The sequence below is a fragment of the Engystomops pustulosus genome, chromosome 6 (assembly GCF_040894005.1).
Source record: "Engystomops pustulosus chromosome 6, aEngPut4.maternal, whole genome shotgun sequence".
Lineage (NCBI taxonomy): Eukaryota > Metazoa > Chordata > Amphibia > Anura > Leptodactylidae > Engystomops > Engystomops pustulosus.
Window position 1 is genome coordinate 64,336,258 of NC_092416.1, and position 23,480 is coordinate 64,359,737.

Consider the following 23,480-nt stretch of genomic DNA (forward strand, 5'->3'; position numbering starts at 1 on the left):
TACGGTACGTTACGGAACGGAGTTAACAACTGCAATATAAATGGTCAGACGTATTGTCCATTGAAATGAATGTGGCCGTATGTAATCCGTAAATAAACGGTACGGTACGGATACGGCCATTTTCATACGTCCGTGTGAATGTAGCCTAAGTGTATTTAGTATCCTTTAGTCAATTTCTCAGTCTGTATTGCATCTTAGTCATGTGTTTTCAGATGCCAGTAAAACATGTTCCTGTGAATCTTTTTTTTTCATGGTTCTGTTTCTGTGTTTAAAGATTTAATCCCATGACAATTTATGTTCCCATGACTGGTTTGTGAATCTCATAACTTGTGATACGATCATATGTAGCTATATAAACACCTTAAACACTATAGAGGGAGCAAACATCTGAAGATTTGATGATGGATTGTAGTACCTATAAGCGCTATCATGTACATGGTTTAGATGCTAGACAAATTCTCGAGAGATACTTTTCAGACAAACCTGATATGGTCTTTGCTGATGATTCCTTGAAATTCCCTATGGAAAATCTTGGGAAAACATTCAAAATAGGTATGTACCTTGCTTCCATGATTTCAATAAATTGAAAACAACTGACTAGAGGTTGGGTAAAATATATTTTGATGTGTAACATTCTCTTTTGGGAAAATATGGTTTTGTGATATAGTATCAAGTGATCATTGAAACCTTTCAAGGGTTTTGTTAGCATAATTTTCTATTCAATTAGTCTCATGGGAAATCTCCCTTTCCATGTGAGAATATAAACAAAGACAATACATTATAATATATTATATAAAGAATATTATAGGCAGAAAATAATGTGCACTGTTCACATATAACCACCTGCACCTCCATAATAAAAGATCAATGCATATAAAATGTATAATGCATTGATCAAAATATCCTATTATGCTCAAGAAAATGAGTTCAGTCGATGCACAGGCAGCTAAAATATACACTACATAGTATGTTAGACAATTCTTTATAGTGGTGGTGGAGTTAAATGATAACTATACTTCTATTACGTTCTCAGAGAGGGGTAGTTTCCAAAATGCTAAAAATGGTCTCCACTTTTCTCATATTATTGCAAATACCGCATTGTTCAAGAAAACTTTTTCTTCAAAATCTGACCCCCCCCCCCCAAACAATTGGCACTCTAACATTATGGTATAACTATGTAACAAGGGCTACTACAGAAATTAATAATTGGAAAAAGTAACATTTCAAAATTTCACCTCAATTTGTTTTAATTCCTGAGAATAATGTAAATAGTCAATAAACTAAACCCTAAATGCAGTTGTTTATTGCTTGGGTTGCAGCTTTTAAATGTTTTTGGGAAGGTCTTAGATAAAGACTTTAACCCCTTGAAGGGAACCTGTAATCATGATGATCATTTTTATATGATGACAGATTCCAATAGATTTGGGCATTTTCATTTTTAAAAATGTCTTTGTTGTGCATCTAAATTATTTCACAGTTTTTTATTCATTTATTTAACATTAGCTGCCTCACTGCCTGCAGAATGTGGAGAGTCCCAGGGTGGGGGGGATTTCAGACAAGAATTGCAGAGGAGAGGGGGAGGGTAATGAGTAAGGAGGAGGCAATGAGCATAAGATGACTCATGCCTCCCTCAGCACTCCCCACATGGTGAGGGACCAGATAATGCTAAAGAAACAATTAAAAATCAATGTAATTATTAAGATGGGTGACATAAGTCCGAACTTATTGGTATGTGTCATCATGTAAAAATGACTTTCCTTAGGATCCAGTGCTTAGCTGAAGGCTCATCTCCATTTTTTGTAATCTGACATGTGTTGCTTTGTGTGGTTATTACTTTTGAACACTTTAATTTACCAAACGGATTTTGAGATTCTTTTTATCACATGTTGTTGATAAATTTTGGTTGAAATGTTTTGCATTTATTTATAAAAAAAAAATATGGTGACATTTTTAAAAAGTTAGCTATTTTCCAAATTCTAAATTATCTCCTTTTCAGGCAGTTTTACAAATTAGTTGCTAACATTGCCCATATGTCTATTTTATATTTTCATCATTTGTAAAATGTCTAATTACAACGTTACATGGCTTACATGGTATAATGAACCTGTCCAGCAACAGTACAACCACAACCAGACTTGGTGCTAGCTGTCAGACTGGGTAAGTGGTGGAGAACTCACCCTACAACGCCCCTGTCAAGTGTGAACCCGCTATCAGGAACCAAACTAACGGTCCCTGGGTGAACCTACATGGTGACAGGGAAGATTTGATCCGTTTGGCGCGGACAGGTAACAAGATTACTGAGATAAATCAGAGTTCACACTAGTCTAGAAAAAAGTGTCAAGCCGCAAACCAAACAAACCTGATACACTGGAAGTGGGGTAACACTGGGAGATACACGACACAAAACAAGATGGTGGCAAAGGTACTGAATCGTATAGCAATAGAATGGCTGGTAGGCAAAGGAGAAGTCAAATACACAGGATGACAAACAACAAGATAGCAGAAGTACTAGATAGCGCAGATCAGACTAAATAACCAGCACCCACTGAAGGATTTGGACAGAATATAAATGGAGCAATGGACACTGTCTCCAGTACTGATTGGTTCAGCCGTCCATCTCTCAAAACACAGCTGCAAAGCAAGCTCAAACAAACACCCAGCTTTCCTAAGGAAAGATCAGAAAGGGAGCTGTCAAAGGCAGTTATGGGTCAAAGCACAAAAGCTTGAAACCTGATCCCATTCAGAACAATTTGCGAGTTCTGACACAAGGACTCAATAGCACTCTGCACACCTAATGAACTTAAAGCGTAACTGTAAAGTTGCTAACAAAAATAGTTTTAGCACAGCTGGAGAAAGGCTTTGATAACAAATCCAATGATATATGTATCATGCTGTTGTCTTCTTCCTGGCCTGAGATATATCTGGTATATTAAACATTAGATTAAGATTCAGCTATTCCTGATGTGGGTGGGCACTTCCAGGTTGTGACATCAGCTCAGAGCAATGAAACCAGACCAGGACAGCCTGTTTGTAATTGGCTTATATGAAGCATGTAATGAGTTACATGCTTGTGACATCCCTAAAGGGCTCTTCCCAGAAAACTTAGTACTTTCAAATGATACAGCACAGCATGTGTGTAATTGGAAGATCGGACAACTAAATAAACAATTGTACTAATAAACAAGGTCCAAGAGGTGAGGGGAGACCCCACAAACAACACCCTACCTCATGCGTATGGCCGGTGGGTCCAACGGCTTACAAATTGAACAAGGTTTTCCATATTTCCAAGGAGATTTCAGAATCAACTTATTTGAGGATCATTTTTATTTTTAATTAGCTTTAAAATATATTATATTACAAACTCCCTATGGTGCACCCCTTAGTAACTGTCATTTAAAAGAAAAACTTTTGATATTTTGTAGGGCATGCAATTTTAAGCCCTTTTGCAATTGGATTAGTTACCAGAATCTTGCTCCTTTCTCTTCTATTTTACAGACTACCCCTTGTTATCAGTGACTACTCCGATTGCTAGGCACTTCCTGTCCACACTGAGCTGAATACAGAGTGAGAATGTATATGTGAGACACCCCCCCCCCTTCCCTGCACTCAGCTACATCTAACTAATGTACAGGGGCGTAACTACAGCAGTAGCAGCTATAGCAGCCGCTATGGGGCCCGCAGTGTGAGGGGGCCCCGACATCCGACATGACACAATAAAGAATGGAGGATGTGCACCATAAACTATTATTGTACTGCACATTGTCCAGCATAATGTGTATATAACATATACTGTGATGTATATATGCAGTATCTGTGATGTGTATATGGTGTCTGTATACACTGTGTGTGTGTATGTTACATATGGCACTGTATTTATATGTAATTGTAACTCGCATGTGTGAGTATACTAATGTGTATATTTTTTAAGTGGGAAGGGGGGCCCCATGCTGTAGCCTGCTAGGGGGCCCTGTCTCTCCTAGTTACGCCACTGCTAATGTAGTAACATGTAGTAAATGTAGCAACTAATATAAACTAATACCATGTGCTGCCAGGAGCTCTGACTAATGTAGTAACATCTAACTAATGTAGTAACATGTAGTAAATGTAGCAACTAATGTAAACTAATGCCATGTGCTGCCAGGAGCTCTGACTAATGTAGTGACATCTAACTAATGTAGTAACTAGAGGTGAGCGAACATACTCGTTCGAGCATTAGCGTACTCGAAACTGCTCGTTGCTCGGACGAATACTTCACCCGTTCGAGAAAATGGCATCTCCCGCCGTTGTGATTTTTGGCGGCCAGAAACAGAGCCAATCACAAGCCAGGAGACTCTGCACTCCACCCAGCATGACGTGGTACCCTTACACGTCGATAGCAGTGGTTGGCTGGCCAGATCAGGTGACCCCGGAATAGACTAGCCCCTGCCCGCGCTGCTCGGATCATTCTCTGTCTGGATGCCGCTAGGGAGAGAGCTGCTGCTGGTCAGGGAAAGCGTTAGGGTGTTCTATTAGAATAGTGTTAGGCAGGAGTGATTCTACAAGAACCCAACAGCCCTTCTTAGGGCTTCAATAACGTTTTATTTTACTTTTTTTTGGTTTGCCTGTGGCTGGGCTTGCTGCCATTAGTAGTGCAGCTAGTACCATATTGTGAGGAATTTGCAGGGAGACTTGCTACCGTTGTGTTTAGCTCTTAGTGACACACATATCCACCTCAAACACCGAAGTGGGACAATTTATTAGGGGTTTGATTTGAATTAGGCAGAGTCTTCTGATTTATTTTTTTTTAAGTTTATTTCTTTTTATAACTTAAAGTTATCTGGCAAAGCAGTGTGCTTTCAGTGTAGGCTAGAAAATAGCCATAGGAGAACCCCAACGGCTTACTTAGGCCTACAATAGCGTTATATTTTCCTTTTTTTTTGTTTGCTTGTGGCTGGGCTTGCTGGCATTAGTAGTGCAGCTAGTACCATATTGTGAGGAATTTGCTGGGAGACTTGCGACCATTGTGTTTAGCTCTTAGTGACACACATATCCACCTCAAACACCGAAGTGGGGCAATTTATTAGGGGTTTGATTTGAATTAGGCACAGTCTGCTGATTTATTTTTTTTTACGTTTATTTCTTTTTATAACTCAAAGTAATCTGGCAAAGCAGTGTGTTTTCAGTGTAGGCTAGAAAATAGCCATAGGAGAACCCCAACGGTTTACTTAGGCCTACAATAGCGTTATATTTTACCTTTTTTTGTTTGCTTGTGGCTGGGCTTGCTGGCATTAGTAGTGCAGCTAGTGCCATTTACCTAGTTGCCCACTGCAAACATTTTGGCTAAGGAATTAGCTAAAAATGTGGTCCGTCTGCATGGTGTTCATCATTTGGTGGTCTGGAAGGGCTATGGCATGGAGGAAAACTCTTGGTCTGGGCTTCTGAGGTGTCAGCACACAAATTGGTGGCCACCCTCCACCGAAGATATCGCTTCCATTGTGCTGTGTAGCTAGTGTTTCTGCATTACCTGCTGGTGTTTTTAAGTCTTAGCTGTGGTAATTTGTATTATCCTATCAGGAGTAGTCGGGATTAGAGATGAGCGAGTATACTCGTCCGAGTATACTGCTCGGTCGAGTATTAGCATGCTCGGACTGGCTCGTTACTCGGACGAGTATCTCGCCTGCTCGAGTTCGAGCATTAAATTAATAAAAGACAGTGAAGAACAGTGTTTACACTGTTCTTCAACACATTACACATGTTTCCAATGGTTTACTTGTAAGAACACATTGAAATAACACTATTCTTCACTTTGCAGGTGTTCGCGCGTGTCTCCCGCTAAGTTCGGAGATGTGCACGAACATCTGGAATGTGAAGAATAGTGTTCTTTCAATGTGTTCTGCACTTTGCAGATGTGCGCGCATGTCTCCGAACTTATCGGAAGACACGCGCGCACATCTGCAAAGTGAAGAATAGAATAAAAACAGTGAAAACAGTGAACACAGGAGCATTTAAGTGCAGAACACATTGAAAGAACACCATTCTTCACATTGCTGATGTTCGTGCACATCTCCGAACTTAGCGGGAGACACGCACGAACACCTGCAAAGTGAAGAATAGTGTTTTTTCAATGTATTCTTGCAAGTAAAACATCTGGAAACATGTGTAATGTGTTCTGTAACACTGTTCTTTTAATGTGTTCTGTCAGTGAAAAAATGCTCGAGTCTCCCATTGACTTTAATGGGGCTCGTTATTCGGTACGAGCACTCGAGCATCGGGAAAAGTTTGTACCGAATAACGAGCACCCAAGCATTTTAGTGCTCGCTCATCTCTAGTCGGGATCCATTTAATGCAGTTTTTTTCATTCAGTACTTGCCAGGTATTGTTTTATCTGCAGCTTATTACTGGCTCTGTTTTGTAGGAATACCTTTACTTACTTCTAGTGAGTGTTTTTTGTTGTTGTATAACATAGGATCTATAGTGAATGAATCAGGTGATCAACCTGGAGGTGTGTCATCTCAGAATCCGGAACTTCCGATACAGTATACTTATCTTACCATGTGTCAAATAATTTCCTACCCTATGACTAAGAATTATCCTTGATTCAAAATGTGTCAGAGAGCTATCCGTTTTTAGTGCCATGGCATGCAGATGTTTTTAAAGAATGTAAAATAAAGAAGGGTTTTTATTCATCATCCTAATGAAAACTTATACTGTTGGATATTTTTTCTTTTATTGATTCAGGGCTTTTTGGACCTGCTCTGATTTTTACCCACTATTCCTGTCTACTCTATTGCCCTTCTTAGTCTGAACTGAACTTAGTCTTGGTTGTGTGCTTGTGTGCATGCTGGGATTGCTTGTTCACCAAGTTTTTACTTGTAGCAATTGTTTAATTAGGGGGGGCGCAAATTTAGTACACCAGACCCTAGTATACTTTAGTCCTTTTCCCAACTATCTGGAAAGGTCTTCATGTTCAGAGAGAGAGAAGTTGTCGGGTCCGCAGCTAACCCGGGTAAGTTGACCATAACCGGCCGGCAGGCACTAGCTTAGCCTTAGAGTATGGGACAGTTTTCCCTTCCCTGTTTCCCTAGTTCTTGCTGCTCTCTTTATACGGTTTCCTGCTTCTTATTAGACCATGACAGAAGCCACTGCTGGACATTTTATTAGTGAGGGGAGGCTGCTGGACATTTTATTTAAGAGTAACAGCTGCATTTCCCAATCAAGGCTTATACTCCAGTCAATAAGTTTTCAGTACTTTGTGGCAAAATTAGGTAATTCTTGGGTCAACTTATAATCGAGTATATACAGTTATAATAAAACACATACAAAGGGGAATAATAAAATATAACTTTTATTCACTCATTTAAAATCAGATCCTGGACTCTGCATAAGGGTGAAGCTCTCAGATTATGTTTAGTTTCTCCTGATTTTATATGAGTGAATAACAGTTATGTTTTATTATCCCCCTTTTTCTTTCATTCTGTAAAAAGTGGTTATTAGCAGAGAATAATACATATTGCTCCCCCAAAATAAACGAATATATATATAATACACACATATATATATATACACCGTTTATAGTCATGTATAAGCCGAGTTTTTCAACACAAAAAATGTGCTGAAGAACCTCACCTCGGCTTATATGTATTACTCACCCTCCGGTGCCTGGATCCCCAGCGGCGGCTACCGATCCCCAGCGGTGGCTCCTGATCCCGATGTTAAGCACATTAAAAAAATTAACTTAATACTCACCTTCCGGCGATACTCACCCCAGATTTTCGGTGCCGGCTCCCGATCCCCGGCGGTGGCTCTCGATCCCATGCAGCGGCTTCTGTCTTCTTCCTTCTCTAGCCGGCGGAGTCGATCCCCGCCGACGGGGAGATCACATGGACGCGACTCCGCCGGCTAGAGAAGAAAGTAGACAGAAGCCGCCAGGGACCGGGAGTCGCCGCCGAGAATAGGGGGTGAGTATCGCCAGAAGGGGTATACGTTTTTTTTTTAACATACAGGGGGCTGACTGGCTGTATACTATATGGGGCTGGCTGGCTGTATACTATATGGGGCTGGCTGTATTCTATATGGGGCTGGCTGGCTGTATTCTATATGGGGCTGGCTGTATTCTATATGGGGCTGGCTGTATTCTATATGGGGTTGGCTGGCTGCATTCTATATGGGGATGGCTGTATACTACAGGGGGCTGGCTGTATACTACATGGGGCTGCTGTATAATACTTGGGGCTGGCTGTATACTACACCCTCGGCTTATACTCGAGTCAACAGGTTTTCCCAGGTTTTGGTGGTAAAATTAGGGGTCTCGGCTTATACTTGAGTATATACGGTATATATATTACAGTATCATTTTGTTTATTCTCGGAGAAGCTTTTTTATTATAGGAGCAATCTTTTAGAGACCATAAGGGGTCTACAGGCATATATAAATACTCTTATTTTTTTGTTTTACTTGGCCCCCCCAAAAAATAAGAAAACCACTTACCTTCTGGTGGCCCATGGCAGTTTCTCCTTTATTCACATACCTTCCTGGCACAGTGACTGCATGAAGCAAGCCACTTGATGACCAGATCCGTGGCTTGTGTCTTAAAGCAGCACCGCTGCAGGGAGAAGACCCTCTGGCACTGCGCTCATAATCAGCTATACCAGTGTCTTTCCGACACTGGTACATATTATATTGAAGGCTCCTGTATTTTAGTATTCCGTGTGGTATACCCTAGCCGCATGGATTACTACAATGACAGCTCCCAGCGCTAAGTTGAGGGGACTCAGTATTGGAACTCCATTCCTCAGCACTGTGACCGGGTCTGCGGACCCTCCCCCCAACAGGTCCAGTCACGTTACACCCTCTGTGACCATGTTTGCTGCACCCCTGTTATTACTCTGAAGTAATGCAAATGTCTTATTTCATTTGTATATGGTCCCCATAATCAGTAAAGCACTATGGACGGATTTTCAATCTGATTTCCCCAGAATGTGAGGTAACGCAAGAATATGTCTAGAACCCTACTGGGGCAGGTTTTTCTTTTTCATTCTTGATTTACCTTTCTCCTAAGGTAAAACTGTAACTTGGGTGGTTTGTGCTTAATGTTCAAAATTGTGTCATCCAGTACCTCTCAATACTACCCAGTGCTAACCTATAAATATCTTTGTTTAACAGTCATATTCTCCATCTTCATGGCACTCTACAAAATATTGGGGCACATTTACTTACCCGGCCCATTCGCGATCCAGCGGCGCGTTCTCTGCACAGGATTCGGGTCCGGCTGGGATTTAAGATGGTAGTTCCTCCGCCGTCCACCAGGTGGCGCTGCAGCGCCGAAAATAATCTTAACGCCCCGGAATGCACCATCCCATAGAAGGTGAAGGTGAGCGCTCCCCAAGCGACACATTTTCGGCATTTAAATGCGGCGGTTTTTCCGAATACGTCGGGTTTTCGTTCGGCCACGCCCCCCCGATTTCTGTCGCGCGCATGCCGGCCCGATGCGCCACAATCCGATCGCGTGCGCCAAAAACCCGGGGCAATTCATGTACAAGCGGCGCAAATCGGAAATATTCGGGTAACACGTCGGGAAAACGCGAATCGGGCCCTTAGTAAATGACCCCCATTGTCTCTAATTGGGGGTGCAGTCTGTCTCTATGTTTTAGAGAGAATTTTGTGGCCAATTGGGAATCTCTCTTTTTCTTCTGTATTCCATGGCCAAATGGTAGGGCAGATGTTTTATGTTCGACACCCAGGATAAATGTAAGTCCTTTTTCTCACTCACTAAACATGCTGTAGAGCAGGGTTAGGTCTTTGTGTGTCAAAGTTCTGTATTGGAAATTCACTGCTTGATTTTTTGGGCCATATCCTATTAGTGAAATAATTAATCCTGTGTTTTCCGACTGAAATTGTCCACTTCTTTTTTGCTACCAGTGACTAACCCTCTACCAGTGACTGAGAAGATATTGGATACTCACATGGTCCAACATATTGCCCAATACTTGGTTCATTGGAAGGGTTATGATCCTGAGGATTGGACATGGGTCTCTAGCAAAGATCTCCATAGTGTACCTCTCCTCAAATTACACCACTGCCAAAATCCTTCCGAGCCTGGTGAGTGTAGGCACGGTGCAGTGAGAGGTATTGTCTTCGTGGTTGTCCCATATCACCTAGAAAACAATGAGGGAAGCAGGAATCTGAGAGTTTGGGGTGTTCAGTTGCCGTCTGTCCTCATAGAGCCCAAAGTAGACAAGCACATTATGCACTGTAATTTGCACTAAGTGAGGCTAAGGTTAAACCCAGTTTACTGTATTTCCAGGAAAATAATTAAAATCACTGAGGCTCTAATTTTGCCAAACAGAAAGTCCTCATCAGAATGTCCACACCGCAGCCATGTTCAATGATATTTCCCCATATTTCCCCGGTTATCTCAACAAAGAGGGTGAATAAAGGAAAACAATATAACTTTTAAGGTTACCTATAAAATATTACAAAAATATAAAAACAGTCCCACATATGTAACAAGCTAACATATAGATCACATACTTCTTTTCAACAAGAGCATTTGTGTTAGTGGAAGAAAGTAAGAATAAATTATTATATGCAGAATCGGTCGGATGCAGGAACGGCCTGAAAGAGCATAGTGGGCAAAGAAAGGTGGCCAATAGGTCAGGAGGAATTCTGTACTGCCCCTAGTGTGCCCTGAACTTTCATCAGGGAATTTGTGAAATATGGCTAGGTACAATGTAAGTAACGGGGACAGTGGTCCTTAACTCAGACAGAGTGGTATGACCATACAAATGGTGCAGCGAGTGAGTAGCTGCATATAGAATAAAAGCGGGTGCAACAGCAGACCCACGTCCACTATTCCCGCCCATCAGAGCTTATCCCATATACCAAGGGCGGCGGGTTATAGAATGGCTGATTCGCAGCCTTCCACAACACACACCAATTGTATACTGAGGTCAGGGGGCAATAGGAGGGAACGCCCATCCTTCTTAGTGCAATGTCTTACTTCCCGCCTGTGTACAGATCACTGGAAATGACAGTTATAAACTGTGCGCTACTTTCACCCTCATTGAATATATATTTGATTGAACTGTGAAATATCATTGTAGGACTTTCTGTTTGGTAAAATTTTGAGCTTTGATGATTTCAATATGATCTGTCCCATCTGTACATAGAGCTTTACATGAGCTTTTAGTTGAATATTAGCAGACAGTCCATCAGTACAAGGAGGCAGGGCAATGATTTGAAGAGACACAGAGCTGTCAGCTAGAATAATGGGCGTGGTTCACTGGCAGCCTGAGAGAGAGAAGAGTCACAAACACCAGACATGAGTCAGAAAAGTTAATTTGCATATCAGAAAAACGTCTGTAATTAAGGTACAGCGCCTCACTGGCAGCTAATTTTAGGTGATATGGGGAGGACTTGTAACCCCCAGCAGACATTGTTAGTCAGGGTGGTCAAAATCTGGTGACAGGTCCTCCCCTTAACGACCTGACCCTTTTTAGTTTTTTCATTTCCATTTTTTTACTCCCAACCTTCAAAAATCTATAACAAATTGCACTTTATAGTGATGGTACGTGTACCAGGAAGCAAGAAAAAATGGTGAAAAAATGCATTTGCAACGTTTTTTTTGTGGGCTTGGATTTTACTGCTTTCACTGTGCGCCCCAAATGACATGTTTCATTTATTCTTTGGGTCAGTATGATCACAGGGATACCAAATTTGTATAGGTTTTATAATGTTTTCATACATTTACAAAAATTAAAACCTCCTGTACCAAATTATTTTTTTTTTTATTTTGCCGTCTTGTGGCGTTTTTCATACTTCGTTTTACCGAGCTGGGGGGGGGGGGGGGTGGATTTGGTGTTTTCAATGCTACCATTTTTTAGGACTGTTCAACCTTTTGATCACTTTTTATTGAATTTGTTATATGTTTCAAAATGTCAAAAAAGTTCCATTTTCGACTTTGGGCGCTATTTTCACTTAGAAATTTGTACTTGGTTACAGATGGTTACACATGGTTACAGACCTACAATTGCAGCAAAGTGGTTTTAGTGGAAGAATGAAAGAAATTAAATGCAGGACAGATAGATATAAAAAAAATCATCCATACACTATCAATTTGTCTAATTTCACAAAGGCTGTTTATTTTTTATGTGTATTTTTTTAGCAATTGGGATCTAAACTCTTGTTTGTATCAGTTCAGGACCGTGGAGTTAGACATGAGTAGTGGGTTGTGTACAGAATTGGGGTATTAGTGCTCTTTTAGGTCCCTAATTTTATATTGTTGATGTCTTTTATTATGTTGAATTTTATGTAATGTGTTTTATTGTATTATATTTTATGTATTGTTTGTGTTGGTCAAACTGGTTGTGACATCTTCTTTTCTCCCCTTTCGGGGACAATAAATTATTATTATTCAGTTAAGGGGTTAAACGCAGTATGGCAGTGTATGGGTATTTTCCACCTCATTCATTAAAATGTGCAAATCGCACATTATAATGAATGGGTTAAAACGAGACAGGATCAAATCTTCAGAAGACCCGAGCCTATCATGGCGACCGATCGCTGCTTCCTGTTGACGTCACCAAGATGATGGCCCCCATACGCAGCCATCTTTTTGAAGCCACCGGCAGCTTTGCTGGCGATCAATGGGATATCACTGGTGTTAACGGTTACCTGCAATATGCAGCAAAGACTTACCGGCTATGGAGATGGCTCAGCCCGTGAGCCCTCTTCATGTACCTGCTCAATCTGTCTAGAGCATTGGGGGAACTGTTTTTAATAACAAAATATTAACTTTGTAAAACAGCCAAAGGCGCACAGGTTGACAGCACTCGAGCACCTCTCGGTTTCCCTGGCTTTTTAATTTATGCACCCCTCCTGCCTTCTGCTCCCAGCCGGGGAATTAGGATCCAGCTGGTGATGTCAGAGCTGGGGCGTGGAGTGAGGTTTTACAAAGTTAATATTTTGTTCTTAAAACTGCCAGAAAACTTGTTAAAAAACTGTTTCTTCCATCCTCTAGACAGATTGAACAACCTAATAAGGACACTTTATCATCAGTAATCCGTTGGTAGATGTCCTTTAACCCCTTAACGCTCTGCGCCGTAGCTCTACGGCGCAGAGGTATAAGGAATGTGTGAAGAGGGCTCACGGGCTGAGTCCTCTTCATACAAAGGTGGGGGTTTTTGCATATTGCACAAAACCCCCACCGCTAATAACCCCTCCACTGCCGCCGGCAAAGTCGCCGGCGGCATTTAAAAGACGATCGCCACGCCCCCGAACGTCATCGGGGGGCGGCGATCGGTTGCCATGGTAGCCTCGGGTCTTCGTTTGACCCGAGACTATCTGGCATCTGCAGATTCGTTACAATGAGCCAGTGGCTCATTGTAATGAATGTGCTGCAAAAATGCCATATATTGCAATACAGAAGTATTGCAGTATATGGTAGCAGCGATCTGACCATCTAGGGTTAATGTACCCTAGATGGTCTAAAAGATAGTGAAAAAAAAAAGAAAAAAAAAAGTTTAAAAAATAAAAAAAATTTATAAAATATTAAAAATTCAAATCACCCCCCTTTCCCTAGAACTGATATAAAACATAATAAACAGTAAAAATCACAAACATATTAGGTATTGCCGCGTCCCAAAATGCCCGATCTATCAAAATATAAAAACGGTTACGGGCGGCGGTGACCTCCGAGGCGGGAAATGGCGCCCAAATGTCCGAAATGCGACTTTTACACCTTTTAACATAACATAAAAAATGAAATAAAAAATTATCAAAATGTCGCACAGACCTCAAAATGGTAGCAATGAAAACGTCGCTTCATTTCGCAAAAAATGACCCCCACACATCTCCGTGCACCAAAGTATGAAAAAGTTATTAGCAACAGAAGATGGCAAAAATTTTTTTTTCTTTTTTGTACACATTCGTTTAATTTTTGAAAATGTATTAAAACACAATAAAACCTGTATAAATTTGGTATCACCGCGATCGCACTGAACCAAAGAATAAAGTAGGCGTGTTATTTGGAGCGAAGAGTGAAAGTCGTAAAAACTGAGCCCACAAGAACGTGCGTTTTTTTTAAAATTTTGCCACATTTGGAATTTTTTTTCAGCTTCGCAGTACACGGCATGTTAAAATAAATAACATTACGGGAAATTAAAATTTGTTACGCACAGGTCTGTACACGTAAAAATGAAAAAGTTATGGATTTTTGAAGTTGGAGAGCGAGAAATGAGCCGAAAAACCCTCCGTCCTTAAGGGGTTAACAAAGGGCGTGCAACACAATTCTGATGGACACCGCATGGTAAATGTGTCACATAGTCCCACTGTGCACCGGAACGCTACGTTGGACGTAGTGCAGACGCGACACAGACGTAAATAAAATAAATATAATTAGCACTAAAAAGAATGTGCAAAGTCAGATAGGTCAGTGTGCAAAGTCAGCAGGGGCTTTAATAACTGTGGGCCAATACCTTTTTCCAGCTTTTTGTAGTAAAATACATAAGTACTATGTGTCATGGAAAAAAGGGTAAATGAATGGATTGCAATATCATTACCATTATATAGTTTGATGTTTCAGTATTATTATTTTGTTACAGGTCATATTAAAGGAGATATTTTGATAGACCTCAGCCATGGTTCATTGGTTCATCACTTGTATTCAGCCTGTGAGTTTTTTAAAAACATCATAGTCCTGAAGATCCAAGACAGATGCATCCTGGAGCTGAAGAGATGGGTGGACACTCGTACAGGAGCATTTCACTGGGGACATGCTGCACAACTTCATGCAGACGTAGAAGGAAAAAGGTGAATTATATTGATGAGTGGACCCAGGAGGGTTCAGATTCATAAAATCTGCAGAACCTGAGGGTGCGGTCACATGTCACGTTTACCGCATGCGTTTAAAAACGCATTGCTACAGCTGAAGGGAGATTTGCCTAATTAAACAGCTGTTAACGCTTGCGTTTTGTAAAAGCAGCTGTTAACAGCTGTTTAATTAAACAAATCTCCCTTCAGTTGTAGCAATGCGTTTTTAAACGCATGCAGTAAACGCAACGTGTGACAGCACCCTGAAACAAAAGTTTGGTTTAGATACCCGTAATCCAAACTCACCACTGACACCTGTGATCGATGCTGGCCCTGATCACAGATGTTAACCTTCAAAGAGACACAGGCAAAACCACCAGCAGTTTGAATCTTAACTATTTAAATGCTGGCAAAGAAACCCTCTAGATGTCCATTAGCCACCCACTTCTCTCGGCCTCTGCTCGCAGCATGGTTTCTTTACCCTTTACATGGCACCAGCAAAGGTCATTACTCTAAGTCAAATTTGTTTCACTTTTTATATTTCTTTCAGTGACAAGATAGAAGACAAAGAAGGAAAAGTGAGATCAGCGCTGCAACATGTTGTGAAATGTGACCTGGAGAAAGAAAATATAACAGAACCAATAGATTTACCTCCAGCAGATTGTATCATCAGCGCTTGGCTCCTGGATTATATCTGCAAAGACCAAGATGATTATGTCAGATATCTCAGGAAGTTCTCAAAGCTGCTAAAACCTGGGGGACACTTCATAATAATTGGGAGTTTAAATGCAACATACATAACAGCTGGGAAAGATAGGATTTATCTTTTTAAATATGATGAGGAGTTAGTAAGGAAAGCTCTAGTTGGAGAAGGTTTTGTTATTGATCGCTGGGAGGTTAAAAAGAGAACAAATGTCAGTGATCTCATTGACTACAAAGCTGTAATATTTATTGCAGCTCACAAGGAGAAGTAGAAGTGTATTAAACATGATCAGATTGTATATTGTATGTGCAGAGGACCTCATTTATCTCCTCCAATAACTGGCACTTTTCTGCTTTTTTGCATTTATTATGAATGTGATTTGTTTTACAGGTTTCAATTAAAGATAAAGGAAGGAAGCTAAAAAAAATATTAAAAGAAGTCTTCCATTAAAATCATATGATTAACCCCATAGCGCAATAAGATGTACCCTTACGTCTTGCTGCGCATGGGGCAGTATGAAGAGGGCTTCATACTCACCAGACGTTTGCTTCATAATGAAGCAAACGCCCGCCGCTAACACCCGCGATCGGTGCTTGCACCGATCGCGGGTGTTAACCCTTTGATCGCCGCCGGCATTAAAGAGCCGGCAGCGCGTAGGCGCCGCCATCTTAGCTACGATCGTCACTCCCCGTGACGTCACCGGGGAGTGGCGATCCATTGTCATGACAGGCTCGGATCACACAAAGATCCGAGGCTATCATGATCGAGGCTATCTATTACAATGTGCGATCTGTACATTGTAATAGATGGTATGCAAAATCCCCATATACTGCCACACTGTAGTATGGCAGTATATGATAGGATCAATCAGGCAACCTAGGGTTAATGTACCCTAGGGAGTCTGAAAAATAGTAAAAAAAATAAATAAAAAAAAGTAAAAAAAAAATTATATTAATAAAACATAAAAATTCAAATCACCCCTCTTTCCCTAGAACTGATATAAATATAAATAAACAGTAAAAATCATAAACACATTAGGTATCGCCGCGTCCGAAAATGCCCGATCTATCAAAATATAATAACCGTTTTTCACTGCATTTAACCCCGTAGCGGAAAATAGCGCCCGAAGTCGCAAATGGCATTTTTTTGCCATTTTGAAAAATAGAAAAAATTCTACAAAAAGTGATCAAAAGGTCGTACAGTCCAAAAAATTGAAGCATTGAAAACGTCATCAGAAGTTGCAAAAAATTACACCACTCACAGCTCCGTACACTAAAGTATGAAAAAGTTATTAGCGCAAGAACACGGCAAAATGAAGAATTTTTTTTCTGTACAGGAGGTTTTAATTTTTGTAAATGTATGAAATCATTATAAAACCTATACAAATTTGGTATCCCCGTGATCGTATTGACCCAATGAATGAAATAGAACTGTCATTTGGGGCGCACAGTAAAAGCTGTAAAAACCAAGCCCACAAGAAATGGCGCAAATGTGTTTTTTCATCATTTTCACTGCATTTAGAATTTTTTTCCCGCTTCCCAGTACCCGGCATGGAATATTAAATACCATCACTACGAAGTACAATGTGTTACGCAGAAAATAAGCCATCACACAGCTCTGTACATGGAAAAATAAAAAAGTTGTAGATTTTTGAAGGCGGGGAGTGAAAAATAAAAACGCAAAAACGAAAAAGGGCCTGGTCCTTAAGGGGTTAACCTTTGTTTTCAGTGAAAAAAAATGGCTGTTTTCTTATCATCCATTCTATGGGAAGCACAAAAAACTGCAACTGCGAGCAATTTTTAGCCTTGAGGGAACACTTTAAAAAGATGCTAACACTTGAGGAGCAAGGCTTGCCACCCTGCTGGGACTAATAGCCTTGACAAATGAAATAAAGTAGATTGCTGTGCAAAAAAAATGTGTCTTTTGCGTTACTCTAAGAGGTTTTTGTATGATAAAGACAAAAAAAAGCACATCCAATTTTAGCAAAAATTCAGAAGGAGTATTCCGTAGCCTTCTCTATTTTAGGGATATGATGGGATTATTGAGATTACTGTATCTTCAAAGGCTGTTACAATGAACAGAGCAGGTCTCCCTGAGAGGAGGGAGAGAGCAGGGGGGTGGTCAGACATGTTCTGCTCATTGTAACAATATGTATCTGAAATTGGCTGTTTACTCCTGCATCAAATTCCAGAGTGAGAACCATCAACTGTTTTTCTCATCGATGATCAAGATGGCATTCCCGACCCTAAGTCAGCAGTTGTGTCTAGGGGCAACTGATTTGTGAAATGCTGCATTTTTGTTAAAGGGTTATTCCAGGAATCAGCATAATTCATATACAAATTGGGTACTTAAAATATATGCTAATTAGAGATGAGCGAACATACTCGTCCGAGCTTGATGCTCGATCGAGCATTAGCGTACTCGTAACTGCTCGTTTCTAGGACGAGTATTTCGCCCGCTCGAGAAAATGGCAGCTCCCGCCGTTTTGCTTTTTGGCGGCCAGAAACAGAGCCAATCACAAGCCAGGAGACTCTGCACTCCACCCAGCATGACGTGGTACCCTTACACGTAGATAGCAGTGGTTGGCTGGCCAGATCAGGTGACCCTGGGATAGACTAGCCGCTGCCCGCGCTGCTCGGATCATTCTCTGTCTGGATGCCACTAGGGAGAGAGCTGCTGCTGGTCAGGGAAAGCGTTAGGGTGTTCTATTAGCTTACTGTTAGGCAGGAGTGATTCTAAAAGAACCCAACAGCCCTTCTTAGGGCTACAATAACGTTATAATTTTTTTTATTTTTTATTTGCAGCTAGTACCATATTGTGAGGAATTTGCAGGGGGACTTGCTACCGTTGTGTTTAGCTCTTAGTGACACACATATCCACCTCAAACACCAAAGTGGGACAATTTATTAGGGGTTTGAGTAGAATTAGGCACAGTCTGCCAGTTTCTTTTTATTTTACGTTTATTGTTTTAATAACTCAGTGTCATCTCATCTTGCATAGTAGTGTGCTGTAATACTTGGCTAGAAAATAGCCATAGGAGAATACAAACGGCTTAATTACGCCTACAGTAGCGTTATATATATTTGATTTCTGGTTGATCTGCTGGTGGCTGTAGTTGTTGCAGTGCATCTACTAGTAAATTGTGAGCAATTTGGAGTCAGACTTGCGACCACTGTGTTTTAGTGACGCACATATCCATCACAAAGACCGAAGTGGGAAAATTTATTAGGGCCCGGGGTTGTATTTCAATTAGGCACAGTCTGCCATTTCCTTTTTTATTTTACGTTTATTTTTTTCATAACTCAGCGTCATCTCATCTGGCATAGTAGTGTGCTGTAATACTTGGCTAGAAAATAGCCATAGGAGAATACAAACGGCTTAATTACGCCTACAGTAGCGTTATATATATTTGATTTCTGGTTGATCTGCTGGTGGCTGTAGTTGTTGCAGTGCATCTACTAGTAAATTGTGAGCAATTTGGAGTCAGACTTGCGACCACTGTGTTTTAGTGACGCACATATCCATCGCAAAGACCGAAGTGGGAAAATTTATTAGGGCCCGGGGTTGTATTTCAATTAGGCACAGTCTGCCATTTCCTTTTTTATTTTACGTTTATTTTTTTCATAACTCAGCGTCATCTCATCTGGCATAGCAGTGTGCTTTCATACTTGGCTATAAAATAGCCATAGCAATAGGATAGCATTGTTTGGTTTTAAAAACTAAAAAACACAAAAAAAAAACAAAAAAAAACAAAAAAAGGTAAAAAAAAAATTCAAGTTATAACTCTCATTTTCAAAATGTTTAACCCGAGGGCTAGGGGTAGAGGACGAGGGCGGGGACGTGGGCGTCCAACTACTGCAGGGGTCAGAGGCCGTGGTCCTGGGCGGGGTGAGACACCACCTGCTTATGAGGGAGCAGGGGAACGCCGCAGAGCTACACTCCCTAGGTTCATGTCTGAAGTTACTGGGACTCGTGGTAGAGCACTGTTGAGGCCAGAACAGTGCGAACAGGTGATGTCGTGGATTGCCGACAATGCTTCGAGCAATTTGTCCACCAGTCAGTCTTCCACGCAGTCCACCCATGTCACCGAAATCGGCACTCCTCCAGCTCCTGCACCTCAGCCTCCTCCCCCCCAGTCTGCCCCCTCCCAGCAAAATTTGCCATTTGAACCGGCATACTCTGAGGAACTGTTTTCTGGACCCTTCCCACAGTCACAAACCACTTGTCCGGTTGCTGATGAGCAATTTTCCGATGCCCAGGTTTTCCACCAGTCGCAGTCTGTGGGTGATGATGACCTTGTTGACGTACTGGCAGAAGTGTGTAAAGAGGTGTCCGACGATGAGGAGACACGGTTGTCTGACAGTGGGGAAGTTGTTGTCAGGGCAGGAAGTCCGAGGGGGGAGCAGACTGAGGGATCGGAGGATGATGAGGTGACAGACCCAAGCTGGGTTGAGAGGCCGGGTGAACACAGTGCTTCTGAGACGGAGGAGAGTCCTCGACCAGAACAGGTTGGAAGAGGCAGTGGTGGGGCCAGACGGAGAGGCAGGGCCAGAGCTGGTGCATCAGCGCCAAATGTGTCAACTAGTGAAGCTCCCGTGGCGAGGGCTCCTGCGGCGAGGGCTAGATTTTCAGAAGTCTGGAGGTTCTTTAAGGAAACACCGGATGACCGACGGACTGTGGTGTGCCACATTTGCCAAACCAGGATCAGCAGGGGTTCCACCACTAATAGCTTAACTACCACCAGTATGCGCAGGCATATGAATGCTAAACACCCCACTCAGTGGCAACAAGCGCGTTCACCTCCGGCCGTGCACACCACTGCTCCTTCCCCTGTGTCAGCTGATAGTCAGCCCCCTGCCCAGGACCCTGCCACAAAAACCCCATCGTCGCCTCCACGATCCTCCACAGCATCCACCAGCGTTCAGCTCTCCATACCCAAGACGCTGGAGCGGAAACGCAAATATAGTGCAACCCACCCACACGCCCAAGCCCTTAATGTGCACATCTCCAGATTGCTAAGCCTGGAGATGCTGCCCTATAGGCTAGTAGAGACCGAGGCCTTTCGCAGCCTCATGGCGGCGGCCGCCCCTCGGTATTCGGTCCCCAGCCGCCACTACTTTTCCCGATGTGCCGTCCCAGCCCTGCACCAGCACGTGTCAGACAACATAATCCGTGCCCTGACCAACGCCGTTTCTGACAAGGTCCACCTGACCACGGACACGTGGACGAGTGCTGCCGGGCAGGGCCACTATATATCTCTGACGGCACATTGGGTTAACTTGGTGGAGGCTGGGACCGAGTGTGACCCTGCGGCTGGTCATATACTGCCGACACCGAGGATTGCGTGGCCTACCTCGGTCCAGGTGTTTGAGGCCTACTGTGCCTCCTCCTCCTCCCACCCCTCCTCCACCTCCTCCTCCGAACGACCATCCGTGGGCATGGCGCCATCAGTCGGTAGCTCTAGGCACAGCAGCAGTGCCGTCGCTAAGCGACAGCAGGCGGTGCTCAAACTGCTGAGCCTAGGCGATAAAAGGCACACCGCCCAAGAACTATTACAGGGCATCACGGCGCAGACTGATCTGTGGCTGGCACCGCTGAACCTGAAGCCAGGCATGGTTGTGTGTGACAACGGCCGTAACCTGGTGGCGGCTCTGCAACTCGGCAGACTGACACATGTGCCATGCCTGGCCCATGTGTTAAATCTGATAGTTCAGCGTCTGTGCGCATTTCAGGAAGTCCAGCACAGATGCTGCCACTCTCAGGGCAGCGCAGCGCCGCCTCCAACTGCCCGCTCACCGACTGTTGTGCGACGTGCCCACGAGGTGGAATTCAACACTGACCATGTTATCCAGAGTTTACCAGCAGTGCCGAGCGATTGTAGACTGCCAGATGTCAACTTCCACCAGAACTGGTAGTCAGGTCAGTCAGCTTCCTCAAGTCTACAATGAGGAGTGGACGTGGATGTCTGATATCTGTCAGGTGCTGAGTAACTTTGAGGAGTCAACACAGATGGTCAGTGGCGATGCCGCCATCATCAGCCTCACCATCCCGCTGCTTGGCCTGTTGAAAAACTCTCTGGTCAGCATGAAGTCGGAAGCTTTGCGCTCCTCACAAGAGACGGGGAAGAAGATTCCCTTGTTGATAGCCAAAGCACCCTTAGGTCTGTTTCTCAGCGCATATCGGAGGAGGTGGAGGTGGAGGAGGATGAGGAGGAAGAGGAGGAGAATGTTGGCGAGACACAAGAGGGGACCATTGTTGAGTCCTTCACTGTTGAGCGTGTATGGGCAGAAGAAGAGGAATTGGAGGAGTTGGAGGAGGAGGAAATGGACAGTCAGGCCAGTGAGGGGAGCGAATTCTTACGCGTTGGTACTCTGGCGCATATGGCAGATTTCATGCTAGGCTGCCTATCCCGTGACCCTCGCGTTCAAAGAATTTATTCCAGCACCGATTACTGGGTGTTCACTCTCCTGGACCCACGGTACAAGCAAAATCTTTCCACTCTCATCCCTGGAGAGGAAAGGAGTGTGAGAATGCATGAATACCAGCAGGCCCTGGTGCACAAGCTGAAACAGTATTTCCCTTCTGACAGCGCTAGCGGCAGAGTGCGTAGTTCTGCGGGACAAGTAGCGAGGGAGAGTAGGCGAGCAGGCAGCTTGTCCAGCACTGGCAAGGGTACGCTTTACAAGGCTTTTGCCAGCTTTATGTCACCCCAGCAAGACACTGTCACCTGTCCCCAGTCTCGGCAGAGTAGGGCTGATCTTTACAGAAAGATGGTGAGGGAGTACGTAGCTGACCATACCATCGTCCTAAATGATCACACAGCTCCCTACAACTAATGGGTTTCAAAGCTGGACATGTGGCACAAACTGGCGCTGTACGCCTTGGAGGTTCTTGCCTGCCCTGCCGCTAGCGTCTTGTCCGAGCGGGTTTTCAGTGCAGCTGGTGGCATCATCACCGATAAGCGTACACGCCTGTCGACTGACAGCGCTGACAGGCTGACGCTTATCAAGATGAATAAAGCATGGATTTCTCCTAATTTCCAATCTCCAGCAGGTGAAGGAAGCTCAACCTGAATAATTTATCCACTCCTCCTCCTCCTCATTTTCCTCCTTCTCCTGCTCTTTGTACAGTAAAGCAGAGGAAACTGGCTATTTTTTGACAGGGCCCACTGGCTCTACCTATAGTACTTTATACATTTAATTTTTCTGGAGGGCCACCGACCCGGTCCTCTGTTTTAAACAATTTTTGGGAGTGCCACATACAGGCACTCAATCTATTCAATTTTTCTGGAGCTCCACCTACCTGCTCCTCTGGTTTGAAAAATTTTTTGGACTGCCACATACAGGCACTCAATCTATTCCATTTTTCTGGAGGGCCACCTACCTGCTCCTCTGGTTTAAAAACTTTTTTGGACTGCCACATACAGGCACTCAATCTATTCCATTTTTCTGGAGGGCCACCTACTTGCTCCTCTGGTTTAAAAACTTTTTTGGACTGCCACATACAGGCACTCAATCTATTCCATTTTTCTGGAGGGCCACCTACCTGCTCCTCTGGTTTAAAAACTTTTTTGGACTGCCACATACAGGCACTCAATCTATTCCATTTTTCTGGAGGGCCACCTACCTGCTCCTCTGGTTTGAAAAATTTTTTGGACTGCCACATACAGGCACTATCCAAATTGAATTGTCTCCATAGCAGCCTCCACACGTTGTCTCCATTGCTACCTCCAAAAGTCGTCCATATAGCTGCCTCCATACATCGTCCCTTTATCAAACGAGGTTTGTCAGGCCGAAATTTGGGTTGTTTTCATGGATTCCACATCAAAGTTGTTAACTTTGTCGCCACCCTGCTGTGTTATCCACAAAATACACTGGCAAACTTTTACCATTTACGGATATTATTTCAGCGCTTCTTGCGCATCTGTTTACATTCCCCTCACCCGCCATATCCCAAACTTATAAGAACGCTACTACACTTGATCTTATAC

At 43.0% G+C, this 23,480-nt stretch overlaps 1 protein-coding gene across 1 annotated transcript; it reads left to right on the plus strand.

Moving 5' to 3' along the window:
- Positions 1-401: 401 nt before the first annotated feature.
- LOC140065728 (nicotinamide N-methyltransferase-like) lies at positions 402-15,820 on the plus strand. Its single transcript, XM_072113301.1, has 3 exons — positions 402-552; positions 14,580-14,787; positions 15,338-15,820. Exons 1-3 carry the CDS (start codon positions 402-404, stop codon positions 15,759-15,761), a joined length of 783 nt encoding a protein of 260 aa, XP_071969402.1. The 3' UTR covers positions 15,762-15,820.
- Positions 15,821-23,480: the final 7,660 nt, after the last annotated feature.